Raw genomic sequence first — 26,390 nt, 5'->3', positions numbered from 1 at the left:
TTTGGCTTTAACAACTGCTTTAAAGCTACAGGTATTTGAATGTGAAATAGAAGTGGAACTGATTGATGGAGGAAGAAACATGTCTGGTGCAAACATCGATATGGTTGGGCAAATTAGAAAGCTTGTAAAGGAGGAGCATCAGTACCAATTTTTCTGCACTGTATTATCTATCAACAAGCACTGTGTGTAAACAGAAATAAGCATTTATTACAAACCGGGCCATGTTTCACTATTTATCCCTGCAAACTCGTCTGACCCCTTTTCGTATAAAACACAGCCTTCCATGCCCTAACCAGACAGGCCTTTACTCATCTCACCAACAGGCATGACACCCTGCTAGAGCTTCAACATATAGAAAATATAGCTGTTGAACACAGCTACAAAAGAGGCACGGTTTGTAGTCTGGCTCACGTCTACGCCAACCAATTTCCCCACACAGCATTTCTAACGCCCGGTCTACGTCTAGCAGTGGCCAGTGGCCAGCAGCTCATCACAGGCTATAGGCACACAGTCATCCAGTTCAATCAACATTTGAACTCCTTATACAGGGAGATTGCAAACCAGAATGGCACAGAAATTGCATATAGGAGATCTGACACAATTTACAAGCTGCTACACAACACAAAAGATAAAATAGATCTTAGCTGAGCCCCAGGGGTTTACTCCATTCCCCTCAGGGATGATAGATTCCAAAGGGACTTAATTTATATTAGCTCAACCATACATTCAACTCGAAAAAGGATACGTGAACATTGTTCTGACCTTACAAACAACAGATACACCACCGCCTTGTCTACGTATGCCATTGACCCAGAAGTTGGGGTGGACTTCTGGAACACCAGATTAATTAGACAGTCCTTTCAAATAGATCATATTCGTCACCCGAAGGCCTTGGAGATTTATAAAGCCAACTTAAGAGACAACTGTATTAACTTTAAAGACGGTGAGACTATCATGCATGCGTGGAGATACCTGTTCGAGGAATTTGAACGAGGTCAGGTAGAAGGGTGAAATGTTATATATACAATGTTTAAAATCAAACAGAATCGTTCTAATGGTCCAAGTAGGAAGCCAGTTTAGTTCAGCACCTGAAGCAGGCCTTGGTGAAGGCTGAAAATGTTCAGAAGTTTAGTTTAATTCAATACTGATAAAAAAGGTTTTGTTTGTGACAGTTCATTTCTCACTCCAGTATTTCTGATTAGAAGACTGTTATGTTACATGCTCATTTTCATTGATTAAAAAATTAGTGGTTATTCGATTCTGAAAGTTAAGTGTGGATTATCAGCATAATTGCTAATGAAATGAAGTAATATAAATGTACTGTACACACTCATTTCTGAGCTGCATTTCTCTAAAATTTATTTGAAGACTAAAAAAATTTTTTCTTCTTTAAACAGAAATGATACTAATTTGTGAAAGAACATTTATTATTATTTAAACACACATAATATTCTTTAAATACAATAAATTTTTATTTTAATTCATTTATTCATAATTTTAATTGATTGTGAAAATAAAAAATATAATAATAAAATTTAATTCACAAGTTAAAATGATTATACCAAAGATTTGAAATTTATTAAAGAAATTAATGTTATAAAACTGCTATTCAATTTAAAACATTTAAAATTCAGTATATATTTGTATAATATTAATAGAAATAAGATAATGATTTATGATCATTAATTCTCTTTCTTTAAATACTTAAAAATTTAAGAATGAATGTAATTTATTGTATTTTTTTCACTTACAATGATATCGTTATAAATTCAAAACTCCAGTTTGAGAATCCTATGTCCAAGGCACTTGCAATTCCTATAAAATATTTAATATAATAATTTAAGAATGAATTAACTCATTCATACACCCACACTTTTGTACAGCAATAAAAAGATTTTATAAACTGGTTGTATGTGGATGATTGAGTGATTTACTACTTAAGCAGTTACTTTATGAAATAATTTTATTATTAATAATTATACTCAATATTTAGTTTAATTTTAAGTAAATATATTTTAAGTAAGATTATTTTATAGGCCATATATTTTATAAAATATATGTATTTAATTTTATGTATTCAATCAAATAAAAGTTTGACAATTAAGTTTATAACAATATGAATTTAAAGAAAATGACTACAGGTACTCCTCACTTTATGACCAAATTCCGTTCCGATGACTACGTCATTAAGCGAATTGGTTGATAAGCGAGAAGCTTGCGCTGGGAATATAGGATCGCTGTAAAATTATACAAATTATGCAACAAACTTCAAATTTATTCATAAAAAGACTATTATAGTATGCTATTAGCCTATTATAGTACGCGCAAGCCTATTATAGTATGCTTAGTGCGCATGTCACCATTCGCCACTGACTGACACTCAAGCTGAGAAAGGGGATTCCCCGAATTGCAGGTCAAAACTCGATTGGTCGTAAGTGCGAATGGTCGTTAAGCAGATAGGTTGTAAAGTGAGGAGTACCTGTATTATGAAAAAAGCTTAATACTGTCTAACATAATCTAGCAGACTCATTCAAAGAATTATTAGAAGCACTTCTTAAACTCTTAAATTTACACAACCAATACCTTTGTTATATTATATTTCTCTTTTATATACCCAAACTGTCTTCTTTTCAGTATTGATTTGATGTTAACAGAAAGTCTATTGAAAACAAATCTGAGAAATAAAGGGGATGTTTTAGTTCTGCAGACTTGTGCTTTAACAATGACTTCTTAACCTCATTACCAAATGAAGCCTGTATATGATTACACACTAGAAATTTTTCTTTTTTTCTCTGAGACTTCATTCAATAAACTATTTTAATTAAATAATCCAAAAACTGTAAACCACACTATTTATTCACTACCTGAGTTGAAGAATAAATTCTTTGTGAATGATTCCATTGCTATCAAAGATCAACATCATAATTTTGTTTTTTGATTTTGAAATTGCAACTGTTCTAAATCTCACAGATCATACAAAAACACAAGACTAAAATCATCACTACCATATATTTGTTATATCAATTTATAGGGTCAATCAAACTTTTCTCTATTTTGTAGCAAAATTTAATGTTTATTATTGCATTAACAGTGAATCTCAAATTGTATATTACAGGAAAAAATATTGATCAGTTATCACACACAATAAATCTTGTTTCTAAATATTTTTACATGTTTGCAAAAGATTTAATTGTTGAACCTTATAAACACTATACAGTATAAACTACGAAAATAAAATTATAAATTAAATGTATTCTATGTATATAATACATAGAACAAAATAATTTTAAATCAGTCCAAATGGCTAAATGCATCTTGTACATACAGAAAAATTTATTAACATGTCACTGCTAGTTGACATAATTCTGCACCATGCATGTCTTGACACAAAATCGCATCAACTGGTAGTGAAGAAGTTAAAGAATTGTGGTCTATTCTATCTGTTTAATACAGAGGTGTCCAAACTACGGCCCAGCAGGTGATTTTATCTTGCCCGTGCAGTTTTTGAAAAATACTGATATTTTTGCGCGAACCCATTTGATTTTCAAAAATGTATATTGAAAATTGAAAAAAATGCAAAAATCATATTTGATAAAAAAAAGGATTTTTAATTTTTAAAAATAATAAAAATGAAAAAATATATACATAAAATTTTACTTAAATTTACAGTTGTAAAAATATTGTTTTGGGCTATTGTTTGATAACTACCAAATTGGTACAAAGGCAGGTGAATAGCAATGGTACACTTATACACAGATTCTGTGGGATGTCTTTGTATTAGTGAGTAGAGGGGGGAAAAAGAAAGAATCAAGAGCATTGTATGTGGTATCCCTGTAGTTGACATCGGGATTGCCTTCTGTTCTGTTGTGTATGACTCATTTGTAAATTGGTATGTATAAGTTCGTATTTAATGTATTACAAATTAATTATTTTGAAGTTTATTATTATTTTTAAGGTTTAAACAAGGAAAGAACAAAAAGAAAAGTTGATGAAAAGTGCCGCATTTTTAATGAAGAATGGGGGAGTAAAATACTTCTTTCTGCAATTGCAGTCAAAGTATCACAAAGCTGTATGTGTAATTTGCAATGCCACTGCCTTGCTGTAATGAATGAATACAATTTACATCAACATTATGAAACAAAACATGCTTCAACCTACTCACAATTTAAGGACAAGCAGCATACTGAAAAATTTGAAACAATGCATCATAGTTTGTGTACTCAGCAAAATTTATTTAGAAAGGCAAACTCAGAAAATGAAGCATTGACCATAGTTAGCTTGAAAGTTGCTTATTTGTTGGAGAAAGAAGGAAAACCCTTTATGGATTGAAACATCATTAAAGAGGGTATGATGGAAGCTGTTGGTGAGTTGTGCCCAGAAAAGTTGAAACTTTTTAAAATGATCAGTTTTTAAGCCAATACATCACCAACTGTCCCAAATAATCACCAAATAACCCGATTATTTGGGGCAGTTGGTGATGTATTGGCTTGATGTTATCGGGTTTAGTGAGATGTTTATTTGTATGATCAGTTTTTCCTGTAATACTGTTGCTCGTCAAATTGACAAAACTGGAAACACTATTCTCTACAAGATTACTGGTAAAGCACAGCATTTCACTCAGTATTCTCTCACGATGGATGAATCAACTAATATTAGTGACACCTCACAACTTTTAGTTTTCTTCATGGAGTTGATGACAAACTTAATGTCACACAAGAATTAGCCTCCATTAACAGCATGCACAGCAGTACAGCTGAAGAAGATATCTTCAAAGAAGTACAGAAAATGTTGACAAAGTATAACAGAACTGCACTTAACCTGCACTGGAATCGACTCCAAGGTGTGACAATTGATGGAGGAAGAAACATGTCTGGTGCAAACATCAGTGTGGTTCGGCAAATTAGAAAAGCTTGTAAAGGTGCAGGAGCATCAGTACCAATTTTTTTGCACTGTATTATCCATCAACAAGCACTATGTGTAAAACATGTTGATATAAGCTGCGTTTTGAAACTAGTTGTTTCTATCATAAATTTTATTCGATCACATGCACTCAATCATTGCCAATTTCGATCTTTTCTTGAACAAATTGAATCTGAGTCCATTGACTTGTCGTATTATAATGCAGTTCGATGGCTTAGCTGTGGAAAAGTGCTCTTGCAGTTCTTTAAGCTTAGAAATGAAATTAATTTATTTCTTGTGGAGAAAAATTACCCTGAACCACTTTTATCAGATGCCAAGTGGCTCTGAAAGTTGGCTTTCTTTTGCAGATGTTGTGACACAAGTGAATAACTTTAACTTAAAACTCCAAGATAAAAGCAACTTAATTTGTGATTTATTTGCAAAAATCAAAGCATTCAGGGCAAAGCTTATATTGCTCGAAAGTCAGATGAATGAATGTAATTTTACCCATTTCCCATGCTGTTAAGAATTGATTACAGAAACTGATTAACAATTTCCAACCAGATTTGCAGTAAAAGTCATCACGGATTTAAAACAAGAATTTCAAAAGCGATTTACTAATCTTGACACAAATTCAAAGGAAATTCAGCTGTTTCAAAATCCATTTGACTGCAATGTTGCTGATGTTTCAAGTCAGTTTCAAAATGGAAATTATTGATCTTCAAGGTAACAATCAAATCAACAATAGATACAAGGACGGAAACTCGGTTGAATTTTACAAATTTTTGAGTGCAAAAGAGTTTCCAAATTTAAAGCAATTTGCTTTTAAATTTATTTCTATGTTTGGGACTGACTACCTATATGTGCATACAAACTTTCCAGGATGATGTATCTGAAATCAAAGTATAGGGCAAATTTATCGGATGATCATTTGCAATCATTGCTTATAATCGGTGTTTCAGATTTTAATCCCAACTTTGAAGAAATTCTTCAGCAAAAAACATAGTTCCATCATTCCAATTGAAAGTTGCATAAAATAATTTTTTAATTATGTATAATTTAGCCATGTTTGTTTAGTATTAATGTATCTGTAATTAACTGTAAAAAATAAAATTCAATTCTGTCTTAGTCATAATGAGGTTCTTTAATTCACGTCGCCCATCGCAAATGTATTTAAATCCCAACTTTGCCCTTGCAGCAAAAAGTTTGGACACACCTGGTTTAATATATTAAATTATTACATATATACAACCCTTAGTCAAAAGTATGGAATAATGTTATAAATTCCTGCATCATAACATTTCATAGGCAAGTTTTAAAAATATTTAATGTTTGCTTGTTGATTTCTTATGCAAATTTTGAAGCTACATTTGCATAAATATGTGCATGAAATCAGTTTTATGCATCATGAAAAAAGTATGATTCATTTTACTAATCAAGAGTAGGTAGAAAAATATGGAATACTAGCACAGCAGGGACAAGTTTAGAATATGATGGGCATGTTCCATATTAAAGTTAATTTAGTGACACTTATTGTGTAATATCACACTTTCAGATTGAATCTGCAGAACAATAATTGTGCTTAATGCTTGCATTCTAAAACTATGCCAAAACACCAGAATTAAGTGATGCAAAGAAAGAGATGATAATTTCATATTACAAGCATAGCGAAAAGCAGCAGATAATTGCAAAACATGTACAATGTACACAAAGTGCAGTGTCTAAAATTATAGCTAAATATAAAGCACAAGGAACTGTCTCCAATCAACATAGATGTGGATGCTCTTGCATAACTACAGCACGAGAAGACAGAAATCTCATGAAATTCATTAGGAGGAAGATTTAAGTCATCCAGAGAGTTAAATGCTGAATGGAAAACAGCTGGTACAGATGTATCTGAAAATACAACTCACAGAAGGTTAAATGAACATGGCTACATAACAAGAAAAGCAAAGCAGAAACCATATCTGACTGAGAAGCATAAAAAAACTACATCTGCATTGCAAAAAAGCCAATAAGAACTGGGATTTGATGCATTGAAAACAAGTTATGTTCACCAATGAGTCACATATTTGCATGGGGTACAGAGATAACAATGGTAGCAAAGTTTGGAGAAAACCCAATGAAAAGTTTCTATCAGAATGCCTTGTTTCAAAAACAAAATTTCCAAATGGAGTTACAGTTTGAGCTGCCATGACTGTAGCAAGACCTGGACATTTGGAAATTGTCAACACTACAGTGAATGCAAAGGTTTACTTGGAAATTTTAGACAATTTTGTGTTAAAAACAGCAGAGGAATACTTTGGTGACTGACATTATCCATCAAGATGACAATGCATCTTCCCATGTTGCTAAAACAGTAGGTCAGTGGTTTCTAAACAAAAACATTTAACATTTAGATTGGTCACCAAACAGCCCAAATTTAAATCCAGTAGAGAATTTGTGGAAAGAATTTGTTTTGAAGAAAATAATGTGTCAAAAAAAGGTTTCATTGTCTGAATTGAAGAGTGCTATTTGAACCAGCTGGGCAGAAATACCTGCAGACTTTTGTGAAAAGTTAGTTGCTTCAAAACCAAGATATATTAAAGCAGTAATAAATGCCAAAAGCAGTCCAACGCAGTATTAATTTACTTTATTCTACACTTATGTCTCTGTAATTACTATATTCCATATTTTTGTCTGCTAATACAAAAACAGTACAAATAATATGCACATCATCTAGATGGGTTAGAAACTTCAGGAATTTTCATGAAAATCTGTTCCAGATAAGCCATATTCCATCCCTCACCACCTAGTTACTCCCATTGAGGGCCTAGTCAAACACATGATGAACATGATTTAAAAGGCCTTTTTAGTGTTCTCAAAACAGTCAAAAATAGGGAAAAACTACACACAAATAAATAGAAAAATGAAACATGAAATGAAAGTTTATTCAATTCAATTGGGATGAATTTAATACTGTTTGATGTGGTTGTTGATTTTGTGGATCACAATCTGGATTTGGCTCACTGCAAGCTCAACAACAAAACATGCTGAAATAAATGTTCTATACATGCTGTGTTATGTTTTCCTTTAAGGTTGCTAAGTTAGAGACTCTCATAGTAGATATTGGCCTTGAGATAGTCCTATAACTAAAATTTACATAAAGCAATATCAAATCTTTGCTCTGCTTCCAAAATCATCAAATCTGCATTATATTTTTGCATTTGGTTTATAACTAAGCAGAGACTGCATAATGATAATTCAAACAACTACAAAAATTAAAAGGACGTCTAGATTGTTTCATATTTAACAAAAGATGCAATAAGTAACTAATCTTGAAGTTGGTTATATACAAGGTGTCTGAAAAGTTACTGTGCAGTGAGAAATTCATAATGACATTAAAGTTATATGTATGATATTGCATATGAGACCTGTTAATAATGCCCCCATGTTTCCACTTTGTGCTAGATGGCATTACTGCTTGCTCACAGATTTTCTGATTTTTGGACTACAGTTTTTGGAAAAACTTCTTTGCTGATTGCATAATCTACAGAATCTGGCCTGCTAGGTCTCTGGACCTCACTCCCAAACTTTGAGGCCTCTGAGATACATTTCCAGCATTTGCTGTAGGAGAAACTGAAATATCATACATAAAAACTTCCCTTTTATTAAAACTTTACTTAAATCTTTTCCACTGCAGAGTAACTTTTCAGATACCCTGTGTATATTTGCTATCCATTTTTGCTAATATTTTTGGATTTAATAAAATTTAAAATATATACATATCATTAAAACTATCAATACTGTTAATATTGCTGTTACATGAAATCTAGTGTTCATTACGTTCCTTACATATGATATCAGTATATTTCTTACCTGTAGGAGCAAGTTGTTTCCAATAAACTGGCCAGGATAAAACAACACGCTGTTTTCCACTGTACAGTTCTATTATTGTACGAAGAACAGCAGACAAAAGAAATTTTACAACTAGATGGCAAATAACAACTGTCAAAGGAAAATGGAAATTCTGAAAAAAAAATCAAATGTATTTTGTAATTATTATATAATTGTTATTTGTTCAATTAAGATTTATTCAGGAAAAACTTAATAATCACATCATTCTCAAAATTGAACAATTAATATGTTATTTAACAACTTTAATATTTCAAATCGCTAAACTTAATTCAATCTAGCAAATAAACAAATCAAACTTATTATAACTACAACTGTTAACATACAAATATTATTAGTTTATTTTGTAAATGAACAGTATTTTAGTTTTTAAACAAATATGGATTATATTCAGAGCATTCATAACCAATTATATAAATATTAAATAATAATGTAATGGTTTTATTATTTTAATATGAATTTTCATTAAATTGTAACTTCATTTTCTGACACAAAAAATATACACAAAAAGCCAAAATTAATTCTTTTTATATATAATCTAATCAGTTCAATGAATACAGTTTATAATTAAGCTTGTCAACTAAAACAAAACTGCAACTTAAGAAAATCAAAATCTGTATTTTCATTTCAGAAAAGCATGAATCTACAATCTGATTACTTAGATATTGCTACATTAATCTAATTTTAAATGATTTAATTTTATTTCTCTAACAAAAATCACATTAACACTATACACTAAATTTATTTCTGTGATAATTATTGTTTATCACTATTGTATTGATTGATTTAAAAAAAAACTTTTAAGAAATATTTTGCAAATTTATGATCTAATATACTAAGGAGACTAGCAAATAGCATGGGTTTTATATAGTATCTACAAGATCATAAGGTTGTATCAAGTCGTACTAACCTTGTAATTGCAAAGCTATACAAGGTTAGTATGACGTATCTGTAATTATCGCTCTGTTTGCTAGATGGATTTGATTAGAAAATCATAAATTTAAAAGTGATAAATTAAGGTGTGAAGATTCCAAATGAAAACACATTTGGTAATCAAGAGAACTAGCTATTTCTAGAGCAGTGGCTTACAAATAGTAGGATTGGCAACCTGAAGTGAATTGCCAATTTTTCTCATGGGTCACATAATCTCCTTTTCATAAACATTATTCCCATTTAAAATTTTTTTAAAAGATTTCTAATAAAAAATATAAACCAAATGCAATAAATTGTGTGAAATTGTAATAATAGCACTGACTAACATCAATAACACTAATTATGATAGTAATAGATCTTTACATTTATCAGAAAACTAGTGTAGATACCCAGGAAAGTCGTGATTACTATATTTTCTGGACTACAAACTCAAGATTGAGTTTTAAAGTAAACACTTGGCTTTAATTGTGATCAATCTAAAGCTATTAGGTAATTTTTGACTGCTAAAAAAAAAAAATATATGTTGGATAAAGAATATGTATTGTATGTAAAAGCTGAAGATCAAAATGGACAAATGGAAAGTGGTAGCAGCACTCTGCAGTATCAATCGACTGGAGAGAAAAGATTATCTATAATGGGAGAGAAAAGACCACCACAGTTCTATATGTCAAAATATAAGCAACATTCAATTGAAGAAATTGGTTTAATTAATGCCAAACGATTGCCAAACTGGGCTATATTAATGCTACTAGTTAAATTTAAAAGTAATGAATTAAGGTGTGACAGATTGCCATGCAGACACATTGTAATTTAACTAACAGGAGTTACTTGCAAGTTTGAGTCTCATTTCAGGCCAATTCTTTTCTTCCAGAATCTTCTAAATTAATTATAAAATATTAATTTTATTATATTAAATTTATCAAGACATGGCACCTAACACCTAACTCTATGCCAAATTGTTTGGCATTGATCTAAAAGTCAAATTTGTAAATTGGTTCTAATGAACAAAAAATTAGCAGACATTTTATTGTATATTTATTTGAGTTTTATTAAATTGTTGAGACAAGATAATTTTTATAAAATATAAATTAAAACAAATATTCAGTAACAGAACAATTGAGTTTGATTGAATCATCTGTTTAAGATAAAATTTTCTGCTCATAAAATTCAAGGCAATGCTTGTGGTTTTATAATAATTTTGTTTACAGTGTAATGACATTAGAAATGATAAGATAATATAGACATTACATTATGCTAAGAACTAAAGATACTATATTATATTATTAAAATTAAGATTATATTATTTCTTTAATCAAGTGTTTAATCAAAATAAAAGAACTAGCCTATATTTGGTTTTGGAAGTATGTTTCTAAAAAGGAAAATTTTTTGAAAATTATTCTATATAGTAATAGGAAAGATTTTTAAAAACTAAGTGAATTAAATGCAAGAAACTGATTTATAGGCCAATTACGAACAGAAAATTTTATTATTTAATAAAATTACATTTAATAATTTTATTATTTTTATATATACCAGTACATTAAATCACTTGATTTATTGCATCTGTCAAAACAACACGACTAGGCCTACTTTATATCTCAGAAATCTGGATAGAATTATCTAAAAAAATCTAGACGATGTTAAACGCTGATAAAAAAAAACAAAGCGAGGTAATTTTTTAATCATACTTTTATATTTAGATATTTTTTATCACAGTTATTTAAATTTTTGCAAATAAACACAATAATTTCATTGTTTTTTTTAATATATTTTTTGATAAATTTTGTTTTTTTGAATTTTTTAACTTTTAAACTGATCTAATAATGTTTAGTATATGTTTAGTTATGTTCTTTACTTTTTTTTCTGATGTAAAAATTCAAATACTTTGAATGTTGTTTTGAACAATCAAATTTTTCTAGAATTAAATTATTGAAACCCTAAAACTCAAAAAATTAATAATAAGTACAGAGAATATCTAACTTTCATATGTAATGTGTTCTTCAGAATATGTATGAAAGTCAAATCAAGTCAAAATGAGAATGTGTATGAATGTCCAAATTCAAAAACAAAATTACATTATAAAAGGTGTGCTCTGTTCTGAGAAGGCTAGACAAAATTTTATTAAGGTTGGAAAATTTTTGATATTTTTTAGCAAATATGTTATAATGTATAAAACATTTTTTTTAAAACTTTTAAGTCTTAGAGTAAATAGAAAACAGGCATTTACATTAATTTTCACAAATGATTTTTGTTACCAAACTTAGCAGAAAACACATTGCTCAAAAAGTTTCATTTATAAGTTAAAATATATTAAAATCAAAATTTGGTATATGAAAAGCGATTCAGGGGTATCAAAGCCTTACGTATGAAAGAACAAGTTGTCTAAAAGTCAAAGCCACCTGTGAAAAGTTATCCAACATTTATGGAGTTAAAAACATTCTTTCATATTAAAAAAATCATTTAAATATTATAGAACTGGATTATGAATGATGGAAATGGATAATGAAGATCTGTACAAATATTGTTGCACAAATTAAAGTTTTTTTAACTGTGAAAAATCTTATTCCAATTCCTTACAACCAATAAACTATCATCAAAATAGTTATGTTCTTGATGACAACATTCATAAGGAATTATTTTCTTATGATGGTTGTTCTAAACCATTTTTTTTATCTTCATTTGAAGGAAATATATATTTTTGAAAAGTTCTGTTCTCTGTAAGGTATCACCAGCACTCTGCTAAGATTAAGGCCCATTGCTATACAAGAAAAAAACCAGAAGGAACAATTAGCACTATTCATAAGATAATCTATTCTATGTTGCTTTTCTTCTTTTCTGATTTGGCCAGATACATCCAGGAGAGTACTTATCTAAATATTACACATACCATGTATATTTAATAAACATTTTAATTTTGTTATGGTGTATCATGTAAGATCAAACCTGTACACTAAATATATATAAACAAATAGTCTTGTGTTGGAATACATTTTAATTCACATAAACATTATTAGTTCATTCCATTCAGGTCCAATTTAAATTGTTAAAGAACTGAACACAAATAACATGAAAAATGTTTTTATTTGAAAGCACTTTTCCTATGAACAGAGTAATGTTATGTAAGACATTGGCATATATTGTCATATTCAAACATATATTTTCATGTTTTTTATATAACCAATATATATAATTTCTATAATAATATATATAATTCTATCATAATATGCTGGAATGCTGAGAATCTTTAAGAAAATTTCTTATGTTCCAGTCACTCAAACTGATATCTTTGCATGCTACCTTAATACTATTACATTGTAAGTTATCATGATGGTTATGACTACAATTACTGAGTTCTGCTAAGAACTCAGCAATTGTAGTCATAACCATAAGCATCAATGTTATCCAGGATACCAAATCAAATTCTGTCATTCCTTCACTCAATGTTACAATAACAGTAATCACTTGCATTTCCAAAATCCTAAATTCAATGTTTTGCTTATATCAGGAACACCAAACCAACCAGTTCTTTGAATTACTCTGATCTGTATAGTCTTTGATCATTTTGTTCAGATGTCAAGTCCTAACATATGGCATATATGCATTTCTAAAGATAACATAATTTCTCATACCAATTTAAATTTTCTCACTGTAATGACATGGAGACTTATCGAAACATTGTTTAGGAAATTAGTAATATAGTCATTATATCATCAGCATTTGATTTCAATTAATGGTAAATATCTCTGTGTGCTATTTTACATTCAGTCTGTTCAAAATATAATTCTGTACTACCAAAAAACCTCTAATAAAATCTTAAAATGTATTTCATTCTAATAGAACAAAACTACTGGTCAGTGCTGTTTATGAAAAGTGTAGGGAATACAAGAATTTCTTTAGAAAAAGTAAAGAAGGATATCTGAGAACTGCTGATTTATTGAAAAATTTAAATAATCCAGCTGTTATCCAAATCCTGCATTCCTAAAAATAATTAAAATATCAAAAATGCAGAAATAAACATTTTTGATTACTTACTAAAAAATCCCAACTCATTCCCAGTCCATCAAATAACCACAACTAATTTCTCCAACTAACACTAAATCACTACAAAAACTTATTTATCTATTATTCCATGTTTTTAACAAGTTTTAAACAAACTCAATTACCTTACCTTACTTAAGAAGACCAATAAAAAAATAGATCCATGTGATTAAAGAATGTTTGTAAGTACTAATTCAACAAGTAAGTTTGTACAGTAATCCCTACATAAATTGCATTTTATGTAATATGCAATATACAGCAATAAAAATGTTGTAATGATATTATACTTGCATTAAAATATTACTGTATAAGAACAGAAGAATAGAAGAACAATGAAAACAAACAAATGAGGTAACATACAAAATGAATAAGATTTCAAAAATAAAAGAAAACACACCTTTTTTTAATTTCAGTAATATGTTTTTATTAAAGTAAAAATGTTTTTGACCTCAATTAATAGGTCTTCCTCAGTTATAATACAAATAACTGAATCAAACATATATAACATTCCAAAATAAATAGAATATATATACAATTTCTAAACACAACAGAAACAAATAAGAAAAATAACAAAAATAATGGCATAAAAAAGCATAAAAATAAAGTAAGAAAAATAAAATAAAAGCATATATACAAATTAAAATAATAATATTTAAGTGACATTGTAAAACAACAAGATAACTTTATAAATAGATCACCAAGCAAACAATAAAGTGTCCTTGTCTCTGTATTTGAGTTGATATAATGCTGTTTATTATGGGCTTTACAAATTTCCAATGATTAAGTATCTGAGGTGTTAAATTGTATTTTATCTAACCAAAATAAACTTCAAAAGAAAGGAAAAAAACTGAATATCAATTGTCCTTTACAAATTTTTTTGGATAAAGTTTAATGTTATTTAAGTAAAAGTTTGAATAATAACCACTTTTAAATAGCAACAGTATCTCATCCTTAAAGCTTGAGATAATAACCATTGTTAAATAGTAGCCAAATTATTATATAAAGATTTCTGAAAACTTAAGGAAACAATGTAAAATTAATAAATATTGTAAACTGTGGTAAGTAGGTACCATATTTATTTATCAAACAAACTTTAAAAAATGAAATATGTAATATATACAATATGCAGTATGTGTATTTTTAATTATTTTCTTATTACTGTAACATAAAAAGTAACATTCATTATGAAGAAAGATATAAGTTGCCACATCAAGAATTTGTTTTAAAAATTGAACTTCATAAATAGTTAAATAGTTTATTAATAATGGGCATCATCAAGATATATGCAAAGGAAATAGCAACTGCAGAGAAAATATGCAGTTTAAAATAGTAGCATAACTATTATTCAAATAAAACCAGTATAGGAATAATTTTTCTGAAGTGGACTATTCAATTTATGCATCAACTTTGATTAAGTTTAATTTTAATACATTTAAAAATATAATTATTACTACAATTATTCTTATATATATTTATCTAATTTATTGTTTTACAATTTTGTATCTAAGTTAAAAATTTTAATAAAATCAGCAATTTGCAGCAAGGTCATTAGCACCAGTAATTAGTTGGAAGATACCTTGAAATCAGCAAATTATCTTTCAGGAATTTTTTGAAAATTTTTTGTAAATAGTAATTTACAAATTTATGTTGATTTATTAAAATCAACAAAATCATTTATTGTCTAATAAAAAATTAACATAACTTATATGCATTCATATTCTTTTCGATGAGTACACAAAAGTTAATGTAAATAAAAGTTTATTTAGTTTGATCAGATGGAATATCTGCGGTTACATAAAGACATTTCTTAAACTCTTACCGAAATAGCAGCGACATTATACATTTCCACTCCATTTATTAAAATTAATATTAACACAGCAAACATTCACAAACGGTTAGTTTTTTCCTTTTTAAACTACTGTATTTTTCACTTTATATGACGCAACGCACTATTCGGTGCATCACATTTTTCGCATAGATTCTTTAGGGGGAAAATATAAAGTATACAACACACCAGCTTATAGGACACATCCTAATTTTAGGTACAAAAACAAATGGTCTTATAAAGCAAAAGTACAGTAACCATCATTGTTTTTCATAACCACATTTAATAATAATATGTCATTTTACCATACAGAATTCCTATAGATAAAAAAATTCTTCAACATATTGAATGAAAATAAAACTTACTTTGATAAACCATTTTTGATAAAACGTAATTCCTATTGAAATACTATAACAAAGTATAATCAAGCCAACAGTTCTCAATGTAACAAAAAATGACCACGTATTGATCAACAGTTTCAGATATGATTTTACAGTAAACGACGGACACATGGGACCACAACAACTGAATCTCGGAGTAGAAAATGATTTAGCAAAATCACTTCTATTCCTCATACTCTTCCTATCGTATCATTTGATCAAACATCGCACGTAGTGGTTAACGTGATGTTGGATTTTCCTACGACAGCGTATACTTTAATTACTCGTAAATATATCGATGCACTATCGATAATCAACGTAACATACTCCATTTTCTGGTATCAAATGAGTCGTATCTCAACATATTTTCACTAAAATCTGGCAGAGGAGAATTTACATAAAACTCGAAAATATAACTGGGCATAGTACGAACGATGTAAACTGAGTAACACTTAGCGTACTTTAAAATATTATATTCAATATTTAATTTTTAAGAAGTCCTTCGAATTAACCGGAAAACATCTTTGTTTTTGAATGACTTGTCTTCCGTATGTCTTTCCTGTTGACTGCTTGTCCTCTGACGGTAAAAGTTGGTGTCTTTTTACACGACGGCAATAACAATTATGAATAATGAATGTTATTCGTTGGTTAAAAATTATAATATTAAAATTATATATTTGAAAGATATAGATGATTTAAATTAAAGAATTTCCTATCATTTTTTCATTTTTGTCTCTTTCCGACCCATAGGCGCTAAGAAAGCCTTCTAATCAAGGTTCTGCCAGGCCCATTATGGAAGCGACCGAGTTTTTAAAAATATTTATTTAACTCTTTCCGCCCTGTGGGCACTAAGAGGGCCTATTTAAGCAACCCCATTATGGGTTCGGCCAGGCCCACAATGAGGCAGCCGGGTGGTGAGGGACGGGGCCGACATATCCGAACGGACCACCCCCGAAAAATTTCTGGGGATTTCTTGACCCGTCCGGATTCGATCCCGGGCCCCCAGAGCGGTAGGCTGCCACCTTGACCGCTAGGCCATCCGGCCGTTGTGGGAGGGAACGACCGAGTGGTGACACATAGGGTGCGTTCTTTAATAGCAGTCGCTCTGCTTCTCCGCTACTACGGGAGTGCGCTGCTGTTTGTAGGCATTTAGGAACGACGGTGAAAGAAAGAAAGATGGCGGCGCCCGCACTATCGATAGTATCGTGATGGAGGAATGCATAATTCTAAAATATGAGCTTTTAAAGGCAAAAGAAGAGTCCCAATTGTAAAATTAAACCATAAAATGGATTATTTGTTGAAAGAGCATTCAAAATAGCCACGAAAAAAACTTAGAATGCCGGCTACCATTCGAAAAAAATTCGTAAAGACACTTACATCACCGCGTGCGCTAACTCGTGCTTTCACAATTTCTAAATTTTCATTCATAAAACCACATAATGGACCCGGAATCGAAACTATCTGAGCCATGGAGGATGCCATGTTGCTTTCCACCGTAAACTACTGCTACAAGCGGCCGTTTTTGCCGTTCGACAGCGTACATCCCACCGGAATTTAGGAACGCGTTCCGCAGGAATTTTTAAACGGATGTCGCTCGCGCGGAGTTACGCGGAGGAATAAAAGAACGCACCCATATTGTTCATTAAAAGACCCTTCTACCACATCGACCATCGGGCGGTCAGGCTGTCAAAATGTATTATGATAATACTTAGAACTAATTACACTCAAATGTTATTCACCCAGACCCCTGTACCCAAGGGGGGCAGGAGGGGCAGCTGCCTCCTCTACAAATTTTTAAAAATTATTTAAATGCTAAGTTTTAATTAAGATATTTCTTTTCCAGTACATAGTAAATGATTAAAACGTTATGAATCGTTTTTATTTTACCTATATACAATTCATATCTTCTATCAATTTACATCATCTTTCCCTCCCCCCGGCCCATTGGCTGGCGTCGTCCTTGCCTGTACCCAAAGACAAAAGTCATTGTGACACTGGCATACCCCCGAACATGTCTTTGGTCGTACCAGTTGGATTGATGGCAATGCAACATTTGGCGTCGCTTAAGCCACTCTATGTAGTATTCTAGCTAGTATTCGTTGTTCTAAGCACATGTTGGTCTGCTACTTTAAAAACATTTTTTAAAAATATAAAATGTAAATTTTCAAAATTCAAATGTTTCTGTTGCTATTTTGATGATTATAAGCTTACTAAACAAACAAAAAAAGATTATAAAAGAGAACAAGTTGTGAAGATTCGTGACGAGGTGTAATCGTTTCCGCGAACAGACTGACACAAAATAATAATCAAAACACGTTACTTTTAACAAAGGTACGATTTTATTCTCGCCAGAAAGAACAGAAACAGGTTCTTTATGGATCCCAACTTTACAAAGAAAATTCTTTTACAGTCGTTCAGTCTTTAAGCTTAACGAAAGGGCGCGCTCAAAACGGAACCCGACAAATTATACGCGTGCAGATCTTAAAACTAAAACTTATTCTACTTATAACTAAGGGGAAGAACAAAGGTATACATGTAGAGATAGAAATAGACGAAGATTGAAATACTTTGGTGGGATACCGCTCTTGAGTCCTGTTTGATTTTTATAGGCTTCCCGTGTTCTTGGTGAATCTCTCACTCTCCCGTCGTATCCTTTTCTTTTCTTCTGCTGCTAACTTATACACCCCGGTCGAGATCGCTTCCTTTTCACACCTTCTCTCTCCGCAGTCCAGTCCAAAAGTGATTCACTTTCTCTCGTCGAGACCCTCGGCGTAGTCCCTTCTATTGTTCTATTCGTTGTCTCTTTCTTCGAAACGATAATCCCACCCAAAGGGTAAAAAGGAGTGGTGGGGAAAGTAAAGGAGGATAGATAAGACAAAAGAAACAAAGGAATTGCTAACACTAACTTATATTACATATTAAAAACATATAAAATACGCGAATAATATGGCCGACGGCCACAAAGTCATAAACATTGATGTTATAGATTTAGCTAGGATGTTTATGCTGTATTTTGGGCTACCAATAAATCGCGTTATCTGTCCGCCCTTGAAAGTAAAACTGCTTTGCTTGAAGCATAAGACAGCATATACACGTATATGTGACTAACGCGTAACGCCACATGACTGAACAGCGATTCTAAGTTTTGTTTGCCAAAGTGTATAAAAATTCATTGTATGAATGAATAATATAGATAAACAGATAAATACACAATCATTCTATATTCTAACTAGGGTTTCTGATTTCCCAGGTTTGTCCCGGGATTCCGGGATAAAAGTGAACTGTTTCCCTGGATCCCGGGAAATCCCGGGATAGAATTAATTATTTTTAAGATATACAAAATATCTTGAAATCAAATGATATAATTATTTTTATTTTTTAAAGTAATTTAATACGTTCTGCAACCTCCAAAATCATATTAATAATGCTATGTAAGATATATATTAAAAATTACCTTTGAATTAGGTAGAAATTTTCACAAACAGAAAAAATTTATTAAAGTTTGCTGGAAACCGCATACAACAACAACAACAACAAAATGCTTTGAATTGAGTTGAAAATTTAAAAAAATAAATAAAATAAACTTAGATTAAATTTCTAATTTAAAAAGTAATTTTCGTTTTTTAAATAAAACATAATACAAAATATTTTTGTAAATCTATCTATATAAATAAAAATGTACATGTTTGTTTGTTCCTAATAGCTAATCTCCGAAAGTTCTTCACCGATTGCTTTGATACTTTGACACAACGTTGCATTCGAATACGCGCCTGTCGCCCCTGCGGGGGAGAGGGACAAAATTAAGACTTACCGCGAAGAACTGGGCTTCTATTATAATATTTTAGATCCGGTTCTTTGCGTTTTTGATTGAGTTTTAATAGGGTACGTCAAGAGAATGTACACTAAGAAGGAATTTTTCGAAATCTCCCCGCGGGGGGAGTGTTATACATTTATAATAGATACATTTTGAGCCACAACAACGCGTGGGGGGTACTGCTAGTTTTTATAATAAGATTTTGAAAAGCAAAGATGGTCAATACTCCAATCACTCGATCTGGTTCTTATTTAATTAATGAAAAGCCTGCTACCGAGAATGCCCTTTCCTATTCAATTCATGCGGGTGGAATCGTCTTTTGTGCATTTAAGAGAAGACGGATGTTATGTGTTTTTCACCCGTAGTCTCGAAGATTTCTAGTTCATTTTCGAGATTGTAGTACTTATTTTGCTCTCTAGTATTCTTGATTTGTCTATCTCGGCTTCTTTAATAGAAACATCAAGCTTATAGCCCAATAATTTGGCAGTTCGTTTGTCTTTAATAATCAGGTTTATGAAGAAAAACTTCATACTTGCAGACTTCGTACTCGTTTGTATCCTTGCCCAATTTGCACAACCTGGCGTAACGCAGTTATTGAAGCTACTGGGCATGGTTAAAATTAAGACAACATAAGCACAATTATTCCAAATATTACAGGTTCTGACAAGTAAAGAATTTTCAGAGTCCTGCCACAAATAAGTTACATATTGATTATTGGCCATTTGTAACGTGCCATAACGCGGAAAAATTAAAAAAACTAATAAGTAGGTTTAAAATTAATAAATGACAAATGTATTCTGACAGTTTACGAGTTAATTATACTTTGTATTTGCAAAATTTCCTCAACTTTAACACAAAATAAGAAAAAAGTGAATTTTTAAGAAATTTGCGGGATTTCTGGGATGAAGAAAAATTTCCCGGGATATTTCACGGGTTAAAAAAACAACCGGGATCCCGTTTGAGAAACCCTAATTCAAACTCACTATATCTAGTTGGCAAGACTGCAATGGATTGCTACTTAGAAATTGTGTAAGGTTGCCGACTTTTAGGGGCAATACGTTAATTGCGCGTCAGGAAAACCTAGCGCGAATCGTATGTGAGTGGCGGCGGCAGAAGATAAAGATGACAAGTGTCTTACACAAAACCGTTTATTTTAACAACTAGTTAACTTACATAACACTAGAGAACAAGGATCGTCGGACGTCGGACGAGGTGTGACACTTGTGGGGCCCAGGGGCTTTCTGGGTGAAAGGTCCGCAGAGTCTGAGATGGGATGCTGGAACACGAGCGACGGGTCGACGTTCTGGTGCACACACTTCTCAGCAAACAGAGAATCCGTTGTCTTCGGAGGAGAGGCTTTGACGGGCGTGACGGACTGGTGGACAAAGGTCCTGAGATTTTTCAGCGACACTTGTCCGGAGGAGAACCGCCCTTCGACCTTGAGACTCGGGGGTTTTATAAGATTTTCCCTCGAATCTCATCCTTTTGATTGGTCCTAGTTTCCTCTCCCTTACCCCCGATTGGTCATTCTTTTGTTCCTAGGTGAAAACCGAGACCGATCTGGTTTGGGAAATGTCCGAGAGGTGTTGGCGGAGCCTTTGAAGTTCGCACTCGTATTTTACGCTGTTATGGTCTTTTTCTCTGACGTTTTGACCCCAAATGATCTGCTATATGTTCCTGTGGCCATTTACCCCCTTTTTGTTTCGCAATTCCGACACTTATTCACGAACACCTATACAAAGCTCCATCTCTTTCGGTTGACATCCCCCTTCCGTCGTTTGTCACCCGTCGCGTCTGTCTTAAAACACGTGTTATTTCTTTTTTTGTCTGGTCTATATCGCCGATACGTGTTCCTGACTCGAGTTGACTCCCGAAACTTCCCGACTTGGGAACTTGATAATTATTCGTAATTTTGACGCGCTTTTACTACCCTCACAATTGTCAATTACGTTGTTACTTACAACAAACGTACACTTTTTTCTTGCTTCAAACAAATGAGATTAAATCATGTATTCACCACCGATAAAATGTTTATCACATACCAAATGAGAAGCACATGGAAACGCTATAGAAACGAATTAAAACTCAGACTGATGCTTTAGAACAGGGCCGGATTATCGAATAGGCAAAGTAGACAAATGTCTAGGGCCCGTAATTCGGAGGGGCCCGGCTTCAGTGCAGAAGATTTCTCTGTTTCAAAACGAGTTAAAAATTATTTAAGAAATTCGACAGGACAGAAAAGGCTGTATTTAACAATTCCTACTAGTAGCCATTACCTAAAAAAAAGGTCTACAGCCACCCGTGCGTCAGAAGTGATGTAAGCCACGAGATCTCTCGCACCATCTAGAAATATTCCTAGGGCCGCCTCTCGTGGTAGTACTGATGTATGGATGGGTATGATATATTTTCTAAATCTAAACTTATACGTCGCGACATCGCATATTCGATATAGCGTTCAAGTTGCTCGAGTGCAAAGATATCACAATTCAATAGTGTTTTATAAAAGAGTTAAAAAGGGTGACACTACGGTGTGACTTGGGTTGACACCACGATATCCGCACCGGGTGTCACCCATGCTAGCTACGCTAATGTCACATTATATAAGATTTGTTTAGAAGCAACTTATTTAAATGGGGCCCTTATTTAAATTTTGTCTAGGGCCCGCTAGAGGCTTAATCCGGCTCTGCTTTAGAAATAATACATATTGATGTTACCAATAGAGGCGAAACAAAAAGAGAAGCTAGCATAATTGGTGAGAGAAAATAAATGGAAGAATTACTTTGTATTCATGTTGGAACTCCGGAATCGTATTTTAAACAAGTTTCATAAAATGAGTAAGGCGCTCCAAGAAACACATTATACTTGATAGTTTTGCAAATTTGTTATATTAGAGAGGTTGAGGCCGAAGTTTTAAACGCGAAAACGTGTACGTCGGACGTTCAATGCCGCTTTCCTGTAAGCCTAGAAGTTTGATAATAGCGTTTGAAATGTCGAGCATGATTCCACTGACTTTCCAAACACCATTGTCAAACTTCTAGGCTTACAGGAAAGCGGCGCTGAACGTCCGACGTGTACGTCTGACGTTCAGCGCCGCTTTCCTGTTTAGAACATCGGCCTCAACCTCGCTATTATTGAGCGATTACACCGTGAAACTGAGAAATGCTTTGATGATTTAGAAGTAAAAGCAAAAGATAAACTTCCAAATGTTGTATACACATGCGTATAAAAAAAAAGTGTCTGTGAAGACGTAAGGAGACACGTTCGAGCTCACTGACGATCAGAAGATCTGATCGTTATAAAAGCTACGTTTGACAAACATTTTGTCCCCAAGCAGAATGAATCTTACTCGCAAAAGTGTTTTATAAATTGTAACAAGGAGAACATGAAATATTCGACCAATTTCTTACGAAAGTGCAAACGCTGATAAAGAAATGCGAATATGGTATAATAGAAAGCCGCATACTGTGCGATAAAATTGTTTTTGGTATATACGATGATAACATTCGTGAAAAGTTGTTAGTGGAACCTGTCCTTGACTAAACTAAGACTATACGCATAGAAATTACAAGACCCGGGTGTGCGGAAAATCCATTGTTCGCGATATAACGGATTCTCGGAAAAACGAATAATTTTTGGCGGCCCGAACGATCCGTTAAAAGGAGATTCTTCTGTATATGGGTGCATTAAAAAATATCTATTGTATATATTCAATACAGATGGTAAATCCTATCAACATTCTTTTCATAGCTCTTTTCTCGTGGGCCGAATAAGAGTAAACCGGAATTGCACGATACCGAATATTTTTTCCGGTTGGTAGGTTTCCTTTTTATTCAGGTTGCGTTTTGGACAGGTTTTACCATAAACTGTGTAATTTAAGTAAATATTTTAACTTTAACATAACTGGACGAAACAAATACTTTTTAAATCGGATAATTAATTACTTCACAAATATAGAATCCCACTGCACGGTTTAAAGTTCACATTTTGTATCCGCTTGCACGTTAGAATATGTGCTGACCTTAGGTTCTTTGTGTTTCTTCGTATCTCGTACTTGACAGGTTACGACCCGCGTTGACACACGGCGTTTTGGTTAATCGGAACCGAGTGCGAGATGTCCTCGATTGTTGGGGATTATATCAATCTCCATTCTTTCTTTCGTCCATTTTGATTGGTCGTTCTCCCTCAATTACGTTTCCCGGGTGGTTGGTCCCTCGTTACTAAACGTAACGAGACTCTTACCTGGAGCGCGAGAAAAGTCAAAATCGAAAATGAATTCGATCTTCCACCGATCATAGGACGACTTCCTTCCGCGATTTATGGTTTCTGCCTCGCAGTTTGATATAAACAACGGGTGTCCGACTACAAACGACTTTTTCCTGTTTTTTTAACTAATAAGTTTTTCTCTAAATTAACCGTTTTTTCGCGTCTTTCGTAACGGGTCAGACCTGTCCGGTACATGACATTTCCATAAAAGTTTTAAACAAATACTGGAAATTACAAAAATAAACAATTTATGTATTTTAGTTCTAAAATACAAATAATACATACATAATACAAATTGATATGATACCAACAATGATAGAAAAACTTTTTAAAATTTTTTTATAAACTAACTCTGTTCGGCGATTTTTTTCCGCAAAGTCGTTAATTACTTTATCATAAAAGTCGCTGGTCGTCGACTCCATCAATGTATTTGAAAGCTCTTTTTCTATCGAAAGCAACGCTAACGACGACAATTTTTCCTCCGACCGAGTGTTCCTGGCCGATGTATGAATTTACTTCGTGGTCGAAAAACTGGCTGGACAGACCCACCGGTAGATGGTACCGTAAAAATTAATGATATTAAATCATATAATTCATTTAGTACGTCTTTGTTCGGATCGTCATTAATTATAATACTTTTTATGTCTTAGAGTTACTTGTCAATATAGTCCGGACACGAATATAAATATTGCGATTCACTACGTAATTTAGATAAATCAAAACATTTCCCATAAAATTTACTTAATTTAAAGAATTAAAACACGCTTGGAAAAATTGTTTTTCGTAATATTTAAAATTATTAACATCTAAAAGTGATAAAAATTCTAAAGATTTTATGTCTGAAAATCTGTCAATATAATTACAGTATAATTAAAAGAAAATTATAATTAAATATAACTTTGCAGAGAAACGTACATAAAAATAACATTGAATACTCTTTACTTTTTAAATCTTAAAACAATTCACTTAGTCAGATAGCTCCCTGCCAGTGGCTAAGGGATAGAATCGTTGGAAGCGTTATACGATATTTTGGTGTGTAGCTTCCACCAGCTAAACCGGGTGAGGTTGATGCTCTGTAATGCCTATAATCTGGCTGCTTTTACACCATTCAGTTATTTTCGCCGTGGAAGCTGACCCGGTTTCGACAATACAGCGCTTTTCATTCCGCCACTCATATTCAAATATACAATAGCAATCTTATCGTTTTTTTTCCACATGTAGTATAAGAAATTTGTAATAAGATACATAATGCGGTTATAATAAAATATTAATTTCAATTAATTCAAAGTACGTTAAAATATGATGATAATCGCCCAATATGAATTTATATTTTAGAAAATACAAGGGAAGTGGCATTTCGACAGCTTCCAATGACGGCATGCCACTGAAAACAAGGTTTTTTTTTTTTTTTAATCGAAAGGCATTGGAGGAAGGATACAGATAAATATAATAAAAATAAAATTATATTCTTATTTAAAACTAAGCACCGAGTGCCGTGACGTCGTCAAAGGATCCAAATATTCTTATAGTACTTCGGCTGTTATTATTTTTTCGCGTACCCTTAAACCACAAGCTCACTTATCGTATAGTAAAATATATATCACATGCAGTTGTACAATGCACACTGTGCATGTCTAAGAATGATTAAGATTGAACGGTGATTGAAATTAATAAATAATTGTACTAATAAAAGATTTGTGTTATTGTCTTTATTTTCCATTAATGTCTTTTAGAAAAGCTTATTAACGCTATGATTTATCGGCTTGGCCAAAACAAAACTGACATTTGTGCAGTAGGGGGAAAAACCTAAGAATAAGGCATAATAGTATTAATAATATAAAACTGTGTTTTGTATATAAACATAGATTCTTTATAGCTTAATTATTTTCAAACAACTTTATAAGAATTGATAATTTAAGTAAACCAAATAAAAAAAACTCAAATAAATAAAATATGTGTCTTGGGATATTAATCTATTTAACTTTCTGTTATTTTCTGATCATCCAAAGGTAAATTATTTTTTCTGATTGGTTTACCTATTGAAAATTATGATCGCTAGTCAATAAGTATTGATGAATTTTGTAATATTTTATTAAATGATTAATTAGTACTAATTTTAAAATAATAAATTCGTGTATTGGTTCATTTACATTGTGATCGAGGCAACGTTGGATCGAAGTATAAAATAGAATATTTAAAAAAAAACAAGAACGTTAGATGGCGAGAAAGCGAAAAGATGGAATATAGTTTTGAATGTTCAAAAAGTAACGAAATTTAATTATTCTTTTAAATAAAAACCATTAATTAATAAATTTTACATGAAATGCTTTAGTATCAAGTTTCA

General features: G+C 31.9%; 1 protein-coding gene across 2 annotated transcripts in view; it reads right to left on the bottom strand.

The window, feature by feature from the left end:
* Nucleotides 1-16,540, bottom strand: part of LOC136988216 (solute carrier family 35 member C2-like) — a 45,431-nt gene extending 28,891 nt beyond the window's left edge. For both annotated transcript variants that reach the window (XM_067286061.1, XM_067286062.1), the window contains exons 1-3: nucleotides 15,955-16,540; nucleotides 8,758-8,908; nucleotides 1,752-1,815 (exon numbers count right to left, since the gene is read on the bottom strand). In XM_067286061.1, the coding sequence (XP_067142162.1) occupies nucleotides 1,752-1,815; nucleotides 8,758-8,908; nucleotides 15,955-16,164 (425 nt within the window). In that variant the 5' untranslated portion in view covers nucleotides 16,165-16,540. The remainder of the gene's footprint in view (nucleotides 1-1,751; nucleotides 1,816-8,757; nucleotides 8,909-15,954) is intronic.
* Between the last annotated feature and the right edge of the window lie 9,850 nt (nucleotides 16,541-26,390).

Source organism: Centruroides vittatus, unplaced genomic scaffold (genome assembly GCF_030686945.1).
Source record: "Centruroides vittatus isolate TY-2023 unplaced genomic scaffold, ASM3068694v2 scaffold_324, whole genome shotgun sequence".
NCBI lineage: Eukaryota > Metazoa > Arthropoda > Arachnida > Scorpiones > Buthidae > Centruroides > Centruroides vittatus.
Note: the sequence above shows the minus strand (reverse complement) of the source record. Positions and strands in the feature narration are given on the sequence as shown.